This window comes from Martes martes, assembly GCF_963455335.1.
Source record: "Martes martes genome assembly, chromosome: 3".
In the NCBI taxonomy this organism is placed as follows: Eukaryota; Metazoa; Chordata; class Mammalia; order Carnivora; family Mustelidae; genus Martes; species Martes martes.
Genome location: NC_137890.1, coordinates 80,385,632 through 80,399,542, shown reverse-complemented (window position 1 = coordinate 80,399,542; position 13,911 = coordinate 80,385,632). Strand labels below are relative to the sequence as shown.

The following is a 13,911-nucleotide window of genomic DNA, read 5'->3' as shown; positions in this document are numbered from 1 at the left end:
CTGAGTGAAAATGTATATTTATGAAGATATCTTAATTCTATTTAAAGCTATATATATGAGAGCACAATTATTTAAATTCTGGTCTGAAGTCTAATTCTGTTACTGTGTCCCTTCTCAGACATTAAGAGCACTCTAGTCACAAGGACTACAGGCCATCCACCTACATGAACTGGTAAGTCTTGGTTCCTGATTTAAAGCTAATTTACATAAGGCAATGTGTCCACAGTGGTTATTGGTTGAATTATGTACCCCCCTCAATGACATGTTGATGTCCAAACCCAAAGTACCTCAGAAAGAGGCCTTATTTAGAAACAGGGATGTTGCAGATATAAGTAAATTAAGAAGAGATCATTAGGGCGGGCCTCTGATTCAGTATGACTGGTATCTTTACACAGACATGCACACATGGAGAAAGTCATGTGAAGATGAAGACAGAGATGACGACGATGCTTCTACAACGTAAGGAATGCCAAAGACTGCCAGCAAACCACCAGAAATTTGGGGAGAGGCCTGGAACAGCTTCTCCCTCACAGCCTTCAAAAGGAACCAACCCTACCAACATCTTGATCTTGGATTTCTGGTCTATAGACAATAAATTTCTGTTTTTACACCACTAAATTTGTGATATTTTGTTGCGGCAGTCCTAGCAACCTAGTATGTGGTTAATTTACATCTCCACATTCAAAACAAGGGGCTATTTCACTGATTCTTTAGGCTTTCATTTGAGTTGTGGGCAAAAATGTGCCCAAACCACAAAATACTTAGTACTATTCAAAGTTTTCATGCATGCAGATATGGACAAATTGTAAGATGATATTTGTAAAAATAATAAGCTTCAACCTATTCATTATAAGGGAAAAGTATCAAGAAAAAGTATAACTGACATGTTTATGTCTCCACAGAGTATTTTACAGCAACACACAGGGAAAGATATAAGAGAATGCTATCAAAATAAAGGGAAGTGTTACCTCTGTCCAATACTGCTGTTTGGTTTCTGTGTCCATATGTGCAAAACCTCCCAAAACAAGAGCCTTCATTAATGTCCTCTGCACAGGACTTGACAAGAAATTCAGAGGTGGGCTTCGGCTTGCAAACTGCTTAGCTAAGTTCCACCAATTTTCACACTGAATTACTAAGTTTGCCCTACAGGCAGAAAGAACAAAACATAAGATGCATTACTTACATCATATGTATACTAAGCAAACAAAAATGGAAGGTAACCAAATTTAATTAGTTTTTGAAGTACAGTATAATAAACCTGGTATAGACTTTGGAGTCACACAGTTTTGTGCTCAAATCCTATTAGTCATTTGACAATGTAAAATTTATTTACTCTCCTTATTTAGTTTCCAGATCTATGAAATAGGAATAACAATAATAATAGACCTAATTCTCATGGTTGAGACTGATACTATAATTAAATAAAATACTGTAGTTGAAATGCTTGGAACAATACCTAGTAAATTACAAGAAACTCAATTAAGTAAGAGTTAGTCAATGCTAGGAGTAGTACAATCACATTCTTATGTAGTAAGAAAAATGAGGAACTCTTCTAGAGTTGTAGAAAACACTAAAGCTCTTAACTTGCAAAATCATTAAATTATCAAGTTTTTCTCATCTTTAAAATGGAACAGGATACCTGAAAAAATTAAATGAGATTATAGTGTTTTTAAAACTATAAATTACTGAATTAAACATGTTTCTCATAAGATTCTTTAATACCAAATCCCTGAATAGTCAACACAATCCTCAACTCCTCAACTATAACATGTGAAAGCTGTATTTGCACTTATAGCAATAATGCACTTATAGCAATAATCATTATATATGTGTGTGTGTGTGTGTGTATGTATGTATATGTATATATATGTAGAGAGAGAGAGAGAGAGTGTGTGTGTGTGTGTGTGTGTGTGTGTGAGTGTACACTGCTCCAAAATGCAAGGCCTATCTGGACTTTAGGACCAGGTAACTGCCACTTGAAAGACTACAGACAACAGACACACAGTCTTCCTCCTATAATCAGCTTACCTTTCTCTTCTTTCCACCAAAGTGACAAGGAGCTGCACAGTGTCATTTGCAAGGTCCTGCTCACTACTCCACACTGAGAGGTTACTGATGACTTTTTGTAAGAGGTAGCCAATAATCCACTGAGAACCTTCTGTATCTGCCCCAAATGCTGTACTGAATGGCAGACTTATCTTAAGAGAGAAAACAAAAATTTTAAAGTCAGAAAGAAAGATCATCTTCAAGAGAAATCCACAGGAAAGTCAAACTGAAATTAGCATCTAAATCTGAAGTACTACTTACTTCACATCAATTTTAAATTTATTCATTTCCATTAACTCCAAAAAAGACATACTCAATCCACTTAATCTTCCAAAGTGATCTTCCCGTCAACTTTTTCATATTAATATACCAAAATATTTACACCAAATACAAAGAACATAAATTAATCCATTCCCAATAGTAATCAGTAAATTAATACAGTTAAAATAAGCTGAATCAAATGATGGGCTTTAAGAAAGTTATTAAAATTGCACGCCATTCATATGGTTCTCTTCAATGTCAAAGATGTTCAGCTCTTAGTTATATGTTGATGAGAAAATCACCAAGAAAATTGTTATCATCATAAATCCAAACGAAGTCAGTTTTACATTCTGACCTGATCATATAGTTTCTCATCCACCAGGAGGTAAGTCTTTGCCCAGCGTTTTAGAAACCAAACAATATCTTTGCCCATTTGAGGACTTAGTAGATGAGTGAGATCTGCTCTTATTGCTCGAGATTCAACTTCTGAAACTCTCAGAACAGCAGATAACAGCCTGTAGGTATAAAAAAGAAGTCATTTATTCTTTTATTTATTGACTGTCTAATCTTATTTTTTTCTTAAAAGTCCTTTTTCTATTTCTCAACTCTCTGAATTTAGGCCAGGCTACACTTGAAATTTTCGTCAACTGTGTTGTACATAAAGGCCCCATTTTACTGCTGACCTTTCAGGAAGCAGGAAACAAGACAAAGCAAAGAGTCATGGATAGAGACAACTTCTGTGCAAGTTGTACTGCATGTGCAAGTCTCAGCGTTACCATCTAAAGATGTTTTTCACATTCAAAATGGAGAAATACATACAATTAAAAGTTCAGAGTAAATGCTAAATTCTTCAGCACTTTATCACTACTCAAACCTCCCATGGGTTAGCGCTGTTTTTATATATTTGTCATTTTATGGTAGAGGATCTGGAAATTGACTTATCTAAAACGCTTTGAATGCTGAATCTTGTCTCTAAACCCGATAGTCCTAAATACTTCCTAACAAAAACTTGATTCTTAATGGTATTTTAAAATAGAAGTCTTGCTAAAAAAAATTATCTCCGTAATGATGTGCTCTAAGGAAGTGTCCTCTCCTACACTACATAATTCATATGGTTATGTGGTTTCAATAAAAGAGCATGATCTGCAGTTAAGTTGGAAAGTCTTCGTTCTAGAGGTTGGAGTAGGAGAGAACATAATCAGAAGTGATATATATTTAACTTGACTTTAGCTAAAACACAAAGAAGGAAAGGGTGTAACTAAAAGAGCCCATTTTAAAATCATTTTATGATGATCCGTGCCAAAGCAGAGATTCTAATCGCCTGAAGTTGGGCTTCTGCTACTTTTCCTTACTGCTCTCAAGATGACTGAAATTATCTCCTTGTGATGAAATCTTACATTTCAGTTCTTTATCCAACTGGATGTCTCGAAAGTACTAGCTACTGTTTATCACTCTGTCCTTTTGAAATAATTTCTTTCCTTGCACCAAACTGGTAGTTTTTAAGTTTCTACCCCCAGAACATCTTTTTTCCCTATATATTACATACTCCCTATATCAAGAATTTCAATTTAGGGTGGATATGAACAAAAATACCCCATGACTTCACAATACATTTAAGTTGATGTACCAGATTATTCTCATAAGAATGAATAGTTTTAAATAATATAACTTGCAGCCTAGCATTATTTGAATTAAATAATTACAGTAACTTTCTAAATTTATACACAGGAATTTATTTATCAGTGTTCTTTCTGATACCCACCATCATCCATTTGAAAAATAAACACATTTTTCTTTAACAGTTGGAAACTTTACATTTTCCTCAATTTTTTTTTCTCCTTAAATTTTTATTTCAACTTCATTTCTCCAGATTATCTTAATATATTTTTATACTTATTTACTGCTCACACCATTTAATTCTCTGAAACAAGTATGTCTGGTTATTGAAATAGAATTTAAAAATATTCTCAGTGATAATAAGACTATTTTTAAAACATCTTTTGGATTATCTATCATTGCAATACTAATACACAATTGAGCGAAGTACAACACAAATTTAAACAAATTATTAAATGTAAAAATAAAATTTTATGCATTTGTGATTGAAATTAATGTAGCAGGATTTTGTTTTTCCAAATGAGTTCATATATCTGAAAAAATACTACTTCTTGCTAGAATGAGACAGAGCTGAACATAATTTGATTTGATTCCTTCTTCATTTAAATAGAAATAGTGGGAAAATCTATTCACATAAATGAAAAGCATTTTTAAAATAACAAGGTTCCTTAATTATTTGAACTTCTTCCAAGTTACATGCCAAAAATCACAGAAATCCATCATCAAAAATTATTTTTAATAATCTGTTAACTGACAACCTGATTCCTTCAATGTCATTTAATGCAGAGGGCTGAAAACCTTCTGACTTGTAAAATTACTGGTTCTCTATTACCCAGTAGTTCACTCCCAACACCATACTATTTGGAACTGTCCCTTTATTTGGCACTCTGCACATTTTTACACACCTGCCTATCCATTATGATAAGATTCAGAATGAGTAAGAGCTTTTGCCTTTCTTTTGTAAAGCGGGAGCAAGGTAAAGAAGAGTAGCACAGGCAGTTTGCAGGCAGATAAAGCTGAGGGTCCCCTGAGACCCTTCCTATATCCTCACCGCAGTACCCCATGGGGTTACTTCTGAAAGAACCATCTGCCTCTTTCACCATACTACTAATGGAAATGCTGCCTAACCTGCCTTGTCATCCTTTAAATCCGTTTTCCACAGTATAATCCTACTCCTATGGTTTGAGCACTTCACCTCCCTATTTCCAATCTTTCTCACGAAATACAAAGACCATCCCTATTTCTCCATCTCCACAAAGACCTTTTCTTTCTACGTTTACACGTAAGCAACAACAAACTGCCTCCTGCTTCACGCCACACTCTCACTTCCAGGCCTCTGCCTAGGCTACTGTCACTGCCTGGAATACTCTTCACCTTCTGCTGTATGTTGCACTCCTATTCAGCCCTCAACTATCAGGTTAAATGCCATCTTTCCCAAAAGCACCCCTTAATTCTTCCCCTACTAACAGGTTAGGTAAACCTCGGTGCTCCTCTATCACTCTTATCAGACTTCTATTGTATCCTCAGATCGTGGCACATAGGGGAGTTGAACTGATGAAAACGTCACATTTTTTTCATTAAAGTGTAGTGGACACACAATGTTACACTCAAATATTTTTTAATTGTTGATAGTTTAAATTCCTAATCCTACTTTAATTTCTTAAGTATGCTATCTAAACATACTTTGTATTTCAGACAGCACTCACACTTTCCAATACTTTACAAATTAATCTTGGATTACCTTTTCATTTTATAAACCAAAAGTCAGCAAAATGAGTCCAAGAAAACTCTCTTTAACTTCTTGCAACATCTACTCTGATCTGGACCATCATCATCTTTCCCTTGGATTACTTCAATTAGCCTCTTCACTGGTCTCCCTGCTTCCATTTTTGTCACTCATAGTTTACTCTCAAGGTAGCAGAGTAACCTTTTTAACATTCTCTGTTCAAAACCCTACAACAGCACTTCATTCAGAGCAAAGGCTAAAGACTTTATCTGATTTCCCTCTATTTTCCCTTCTATCTCCATTTTCTGACAAAATTCCATCTCACTCTGCTCAACCCACAATGGTAGTTCCAACTGTTGCCTGAATATGCCAGGCATGCCACAGGGCCTTTGTATTAGCTGTTCACTCTGCCTAGAATGCTCTTCCCCAGACATCATGGCCTCATCCTTACCACCCTCAAGTCTTTGCTCACAAGTCCCTTTCTAAATAAAGCCTATACTGACCACAACATTAAAAATTATAGAAATCTCTGAATTCGGCACTCCTGATTCTCCTCACCCTGCTCAGTTTCTTATCCCACAGTCTTACGGTCTTCTAACACACCGTATGATTTATTTATTATCTTTCCCCTATAAAGAGCTTTAGAAGGGGATTGATTTTTGTCTGTTTTGGTCACTGATGTATCCCAAATGCCTAGAACAGTACTTGGTACATATTAGGTACTCAATAATTATTTGTTAAAGGATAAATTCTTCAAGAAATGTGAACTTTTTTTAGTCAAACTAGGAGTGTTTCTCTCATATAGCCTTCAATTTCAAATTGATTCTTTGGACTGGGGGGAAAAAAAAAAAGACAATTTTTGTTCCCAACCCTCATCTCAACCCTCCATAGTCTGTGCTCTCAGATACAAAAATGTTTTGCTCCCACACTGATACCTGAGACTGGCAAAAATTGAAAAAGCACTGAAAATACAAGGAAAGCATTCCTGATGGTACTGCCGAGGCAAGAAATGTGACAAAGAATATAATATGACAGCACCCTGAAATGAACTGCCTTTGAAATTAACATTCACCATCAATCAAGCCAAAGCAAAAGTGATGATTTCCACAAGCACCTAATCTAATGCCTATAGTAATCCCATAAAGAATAAAACTTTTTCCATAGAGCATTGATATTTTATTTCAAACAAGAGAATAAAACAATAAAGGAAATAAATTCTCAAACATTTCCTTGATATTAACTTAATAGTTCATTTTTTAAAAAAATAACTTTCTACTGCACAGGTGTAAATGATATCCATGTATTTTTGCGCTAAAATTAAAAAGATGAGGGGGACAGCACCCTGCTTGAGTTACTGATTTTGCAACTGGCAAAAACCAATTTTATTTCATTATTGATATTTCTGCCTGAAACCTAAATTTAAAGATACTGAGGTCCAAAATGCTGTTTTCAAATCCCCTTTTAGGAGAATATTTGTCTAGGTGTATCCCTCCTTAATTTCGCCATTAAGAATTAATGAAAATTTTGTCACTACTAATAGGAAGATCAAAGTCAATTCTCATCTGAGGCACACTACTGTCTTCTAACTTCACCTGACAGGACTCTCAAGTTTCACATATTCAGGACAAATATTTCTGTTTTATAAGGTAAGAATCATAGTTTTCCCTAAGAAAGCCACTGAAATGTAGTTTGAGCTTTATCAACAAAAAAATGCTTGTTAATATTCCCCCGGTTTCTAAGAATCTCACATACTCTGTTTCATTCATTTAGGGTGCCTGTACTGTGTTAGCACTGCTTTCTGATGGACATGGGATACGTTCAGAGTACTTTAGATCAAATGTCCCTTCAAAGTCTGACTGTATTCAGAATAATTTTACATTTGTTTTCCTCAGTACAGGAAACAGCTGTCAATTCTCACCAGAGTGGCATTACTTATATATACTGAGTACTTGCCATCCTTGTTTATTTCAAGGCTTCTCCAAGTTTTCTTTCATGTATCAGATTTACAACGTGCCTAACACTCAAGTCATCTACCCATCAACTCAGAATTTATAAAACAGTATAAATTACAAGAGCACAGCTATAGAGTTCATATTACCTAATCACAGAATCTGTTCTGTTGTACCCTGGGATGGAAGAAGCCTTTTCTCCTGGAGATCCCAAAATTTGAAGTGTTGTATTAATGTCAACTTCAGATGAATGCTTAATGGAATATTCCATTATTTCTGGAGGTATTAGCGGAGTCTCTCCCTGAGTATCATCAGCTAAGAGGTAGCCTTCAGTTTAAAAAAAATTAAAAATGAACACTTAACAAATCTACATTTATCAAATTGCACTATAAATGTTTTCAGTTTTATCTGATTTACATACATCATATTAAGTTGATGTGAAGGTAAATTATAATTGTTAATTTCAAGTTTGAGGAGAAGAAATTTTCTATTTCTCAGATAATTAACTCTCAAAATACAAAGGACAAATGTTTTATTCACCAATTTTATAATTCATACTGACATGTAGGCTTTTAAATCTACTACCTTTTAATAATTTTCAGTAATATATCTGTAAACATAATAGGAATTCTACTATTATCTCTATCAAAATCAGTATTTGGGAATGCCTTTTCAAAAAGTAAGATTTCTTTTTCTTGATTATTTAAAATACAAAAACACTGGTAATATGCTTACAAAATAAGACCCTAAAAGTCAGACTGCCTAGATTTGCATTCTGGCTCCAAAAATTAATAGCAGTGTGACCACGGGCTAGTTTCTTAAAACTCTCTCTCAGCTTCTTCATTTATAAGATGGGGATAATAACAGTAACAATAATAAAACCTGCTAATAGTACTAAACAGAAAAAAATAGTACTAAATCAGTGGGTTGCAATGAATTCCACATGTCATTGGGTACGCAAAAGGCATTAAAATACATGTTAGCCAGTATTTTAAAAAATGCATCCACAGCTCTGTGATATACAGGAGCTGTATTCAAATTTCATCCAACACTACGTATGGACTTTTATTTTTTTTAACATATGAAGATTCTTCTAACATGAAGTTTAAACTGCTCAGTTGGCAATTACATTTTAAAAAGAAACAACCAACCAACCTGTAACTAAAATAAGCCAGTGAATATCTTCATACAGATCATCAAGCATTTTGTTGTCAATAGTGCTTGAACCAGGTGAAGCAAGTAATTGCTGCTGATGTCGTTGTAACTGACCATGGAGCCTTGTTACTCTTTCTTCTAATAAACTGAAAGAGGAGGGGAAAAAAACCCAAAGCTTCATAAAGCTCAATAAACAAAGATCTAGAACAACTCATAATTTCCATTTATTAGACAACACAAATTAAGATGTTAGCACAAAAACACATATATGAAAATATTATAGTACACAACTGTTCTCATAGCAGTATAGGAATTGTGATTTATTGTTTATGACATAGAATTAAAACATTGCTTTACAAACATTCAAGGTTTACAACAGGCATTTGAAAACTGGTTATTCCAAGTTTTTATTGATATGGGTCAAATCGTTTCTCATACCATGTTTTCCACAATCTCTCTGCCATCTATGCTGTAGTGCCTGGGCTCCAAATGTACAAGCCAAGGAATGCAATCATGAGTATGTTTCTGTCCATTTGTTCCAGTGTGCTGGGATACGGGGTGGGGGTGTTTAAAGTCTTTAAACACTTTAAGTGCTCTCCAGGGAATTGTGAATAGAGAGTATTTGCTCCATGGGGTTTCTTTGGACTGTGTGTACCTTGTCAGAAGAGGTATACAGTGTTCTGCAGCAATTCTTCCTAGCATTCCTACACTGGCTAGTTGATCTGAAAACTGGTCTCGATCATCCTCTTGAAGTTCACTTATTTCTTCTTCCTCACGAGAGGCCACACCATTGGCAGTCTATTATTGAAGAAGGAAACAGACAGTGAGGAACTGCATTCCTTTGTTCAATGAATCATACATTTCTGTTGCACTGTAAAATAACTTCAGCACATCACAGGAAAAGGAGAGGTGGACAGAGCCAACCCAGTGGTCTAGGACCTACTAATTACGCTTGACAATGCTAGCAGTTACAAAAGAATGGGGGAAGGGAGACACAGAAGAGAAAGAAATGGAGGGTATTACCCCACCATGGTGCACACGTATAAACAGTAAAATGCACTCACAACCCACCTCCCCACACCACAGAATTTAACTTCGGTCACTGAAAAATCTGACACCTTTAAGATATATGGTCCTTTATATACAAAAAGTATCACTGGACGACTAGGAAGACATAGGTGGAAGACACAGGTTTTCAGTGAAAACTGAAGAAAATGGGGTAACTACAACGAGCACCCACAAAACATGAACTCATTTAGAATATGGGGTAACTTTTGCTCTAATGCTCTCAGCAAATCTTCTCAAGAAGCTCTTCCTAAATTTCTAGTATTTTACAATGTATAATAGGATAAAATAGACACAACAGAATTATAATGAAATTGAAATGAAAATGAAAATGGATTTTTACTTACAATCTAGCTTGAAACTTACCAAATTCCTCGTGCCATCTGGAGCAGCGAGGTGGCACTGAATATAGGAATTGAAAACTTGAACAGCATGTTGGGTAAAAAAGCCTTTATGGAAATGTTTGTCGTCTTGAACCAAAGTTAGCCAGGACTCTAGCAATTTGTCATATGCTTCCATGTATACCATGTCATCTTTATCAAGCTAAGAGAAAAGAACACTCATAAAACAGGTGGCCAGAGAAATAAGATGGGAATTATAACATGAGTTACAGAGTTATACGTATAAATACTTTTACGAATTTTTCCTTTAGCAAAGGTTCTCAATTATTTAATAATCTAGAGCTAATTGAGCCCATTTTAAAATTAAACAAACATTACAGTAAAAATGTATAGGCTTTTTGTTAAACCTTCTAAAATCTTTATAACTTAATCTAAGTAATTCTTTTTTAAAATTTAAAAAAAATTTTTTTTCTTTTAAAGATTTTATTTATTTACTTGACAGACAGAGATCACAAGTAGGCAGAGAGGCAGGCAGAGAGAGAGAGGAAGAAGGAGGCTCCCTGCTGAGCAGCGAGCCCGACGCAGGGCTCAATGCCAGGACGCTGGGATCATGACCCCAGCTGAAGGCAGAGGCTTTAACCCACTGACCCACCCAAGCACCCCTTAATCTAAGTAATTCTTAAGCACAAAGGAATTAATGCTTTTTAGAAGACTAACTACTCAGTACTTTGTGGAACATGTGCTTTGCAAGTAAAAATTGTAACAATATTTTTCTGTAGTCAAGAGAACTATTAGAATAAAAATACTAAATGTGTACTTACTACACACCTTTAAAGGATTTTAGAAAAAGTGAAGATGATGAAAACAGACTGGCCTAATCAGCATATTTAAGAATATGTGGGGAGAACTTCATAGCTGTTTCCTAACATTTTAGAACAAAAAAGAAAAACAAGGATAGGGCCTATACAGGAAGTAATCCAGGGAGAATGCTGAGGTGGGAGGAACACCAGAAGCCTGCGGACTCACAAAAAGCAAAGTATGTGAGTACAAGTGAGTGGCGAAGCCAAACAGACAGTAAGCAATGTAGAATAGAATGGAACTAACAATTATGCAGGCTTGGATATTAAGTTTTACAACATGTATAACTAAAGGAACTTCACAGTAAAGTATTCTGTCATATTGAGGAGGAAGTCTACATGTAGAGAGATTAAAGATACCTCTATGGAGCCCAAAGTCTTTAACATTTAACATATCACTTCATTTTTCACATTCTAATAAGAATCCACATCCTAATTTTGCCATCAATTACTAATATGGGTACATAATTTACCTATGTATTGATTTCTTCACCCACAAACTCACTAGATTAGCACTATTCAATGAAAGGAACACTTAGTGTCAACCAACTACTGGTCAGTGCAGAAACATAAATAACGTGCCCTTTAATGCTTTTAAACTCAGTCCAATGGGGAAGAGCAAAAAGCAAACAAAAAATACACTAAAGGCCATGAAGGATAAACACACACACATTGTTTTTTTAACAATGGCGTCTCTCATAAGAAATTTGTTATAAATAAAAGAACAGGGTTTTGAACTATATACTCACTTAAAAGGTTTTCACATTTTGTTACTAGGTTTCTGGTATTCTGTTACTAGGTAGTGAACCCACGAATACTGAAGGTCAATAGGTCTAATTTATAACTTGGCTTTTCTGGGTTCTAAAGCAAACAGGCTTTCATCCTACAAATACAGAACTTTGGAACCTTCACCGAAGAGAATCATCTCAAGCTGTTATTCTAGCAATTTGACTTAAAAAAGGAAAGTAATGGAAAATCTATTTCAAGTATTCCGGATTACCCTGTGCCCCCAGATCATAGTACCTAAGCACCTACGTGAACTACTTCAGACAAACTGTGTTTTCTTATGCCTTCAGCTTTTATTAACCCACAGTGTATTTAAAAACAAAACAAAAACAAACCAAAAAAGCCAGTCATTTTCTAGGTAAAATGGACCTTTTAGTTATTTTTAAAGATTCATTTATTTGAGAGAGAGGATGAATACAGATGTGCGTGAAAGTGGAGGGAGGGGCAAAGAGAGAGGGAGAGAGAAACTCAAGTGGATTTTGCAGAGTGCCGAGCCTGACATGGGGCTCCATCACATGACCCTGAGATCAGACCTGAGCTGAAACCAAGAGTTGGACGCTTTAACCGATTAATGCCACCTAGGCACCCTTAAAATGGATCTTTTAAAATATATAAAAATTCTGAATCATTTTGTGGAAAATTTACGTAAGAATGAAGGAAAAAATGAAAAGAACGTCATTAGATAATTTAATAAGGATTTAAACAGAGCAAACCCAAATTTTTACTACATATTTACCTGGCCCTAAAAGCGTATTTACCAAAAATGAGCAATTCTTTGAATGAAACCAACTGGAACTTATTCATTTCATGAACAGTCAATGCTTATTATCTGTGGTATTTATGTTCTATAAAGATGCCACAAACGCTGAGTTAGTAAACAGGTTAGGTTCCTTCTCCGATCACTACATTTTCTACCATGTCGAGGTGAACAGATCAATACATAACCATGTTTTATGCATAACTTAGTTTTATGTCTTTCTGTTTACAGACACCTTATTTAATATACATCATTCATTTACTAATAATGAACTAGTGACCAACACCACTGTAACTCATGCCTGAATGAAACTTATCTGATTCATGTATCTGCTCCATAAGGCATCACAGCCATCTTGCACACAGGAACACTAGGCAGCACTTCAACATAGCACTCAGAGGCCATCTCAAATAGTGAAATTATCCTGGCAGTCAATGCCCAGGAAGAACTTCAGTATTTTTTGACAAAAATTTAGAAAACCCCAATTCACACAAAAATGCAAAAAATGTAGCCCTAGAGAACATGAAAATTTATTTGCAATATGTAGGCTAAAACAGGAAGGCAGAGCATTTGCCTTGTTTGACCTCAGCTGGGAATAAGCATGTCATGCAATTCCTGTTTTTCATAAATCTTTGCATGTACATGTCCATGAATTATGAGAGTGCCAAGAGTGCTGATTTTGGGGTTACAATAGTTTTAGCAAGAGGGAGAATTTGCTGTAAACACGGAACTTATGAATGAGGACCACTAGTTCTTCTTGCTCAGGTATCATTAAAATGCATTACACTTTTGAAAACTTTCGTAATTCGTAATTTTTTGAAAGACAGCCATCCATATTCTTGGTTCCATAAATGCGAGAACATATTCATTTAGATTTACAAATACTTATGAAAATGATCAAATCAACCAATTTTTTTTCATTTCTACATCATTTATTTTCTACACCATTATTTCCACCTTTGTACATACTGCTTTCAGCACTAATGCCATTATAAACTGCATTAAGTAAACTCTGTAGCACAAATATTAAAAGAAATAAAGGAATACTGTCAACCCAGTCAAAACTCCTGTCACAAAATACTTGATATACATTGTGGAATTACTGACTGGATAAGAATGCCTTATTTTCCTATTGTCCTTGGAAATATATTGCTTTCTCACAAGTTGATGAATTTGAAAAAATTTACCTAGGATATCAACTAAAACTCAATCTTCAATTTCACTTATACTATCAATTTCATCATCATTATTGGAGTTTAGCATGCCATCTCTTTTCATTTATTTTCTAATTTGTTTTATCACTGTAAATGGTCTTATTCTGGCAATTTCTTCCTCTTTGTTACTATGGGCA

General features: G+C 35.0%; 1 protein-coding gene across 2 annotated transcripts in view; it reads right to left on the bottom strand.

Moving 5' to 3' along the window:
• XPO4 (exportin 4) overlaps window positions 1–13,911 on the bottom strand; it is a 125,821-nt gene that overhangs the window by 18,763 nt on the left and 93,147 nt on the right. For both annotated transcript variants that reach the window (XM_080798524.1, XM_080798525.1), the window contains 7 exons: window positions 10,186–10,362; window positions 9,410–9,552; window positions 8,755–8,900; window positions 7,749–7,926; window positions 2,663–2,822; window positions 2,029–2,198; window positions 969–1,143 (listed from right to left, as the gene is read on the bottom strand). In XM_080798524.1, the coding sequence (XP_080654650.1) occupies window positions 969–1,143; window positions 2,029–2,198; window positions 2,663–2,822; window positions 7,749–7,926; window positions 8,755–8,900; window positions 9,410–9,552; window positions 10,186–10,362 (1,149 nt within the window). The remainder of the gene's footprint in view (window positions 1–968; window positions 1,144–2,028; window positions 2,199–2,662; window positions 2,823–7,748; window positions 7,927–8,754; window positions 8,901–9,409; window positions 9,553–10,185; window positions 10,363–13,911) is intronic.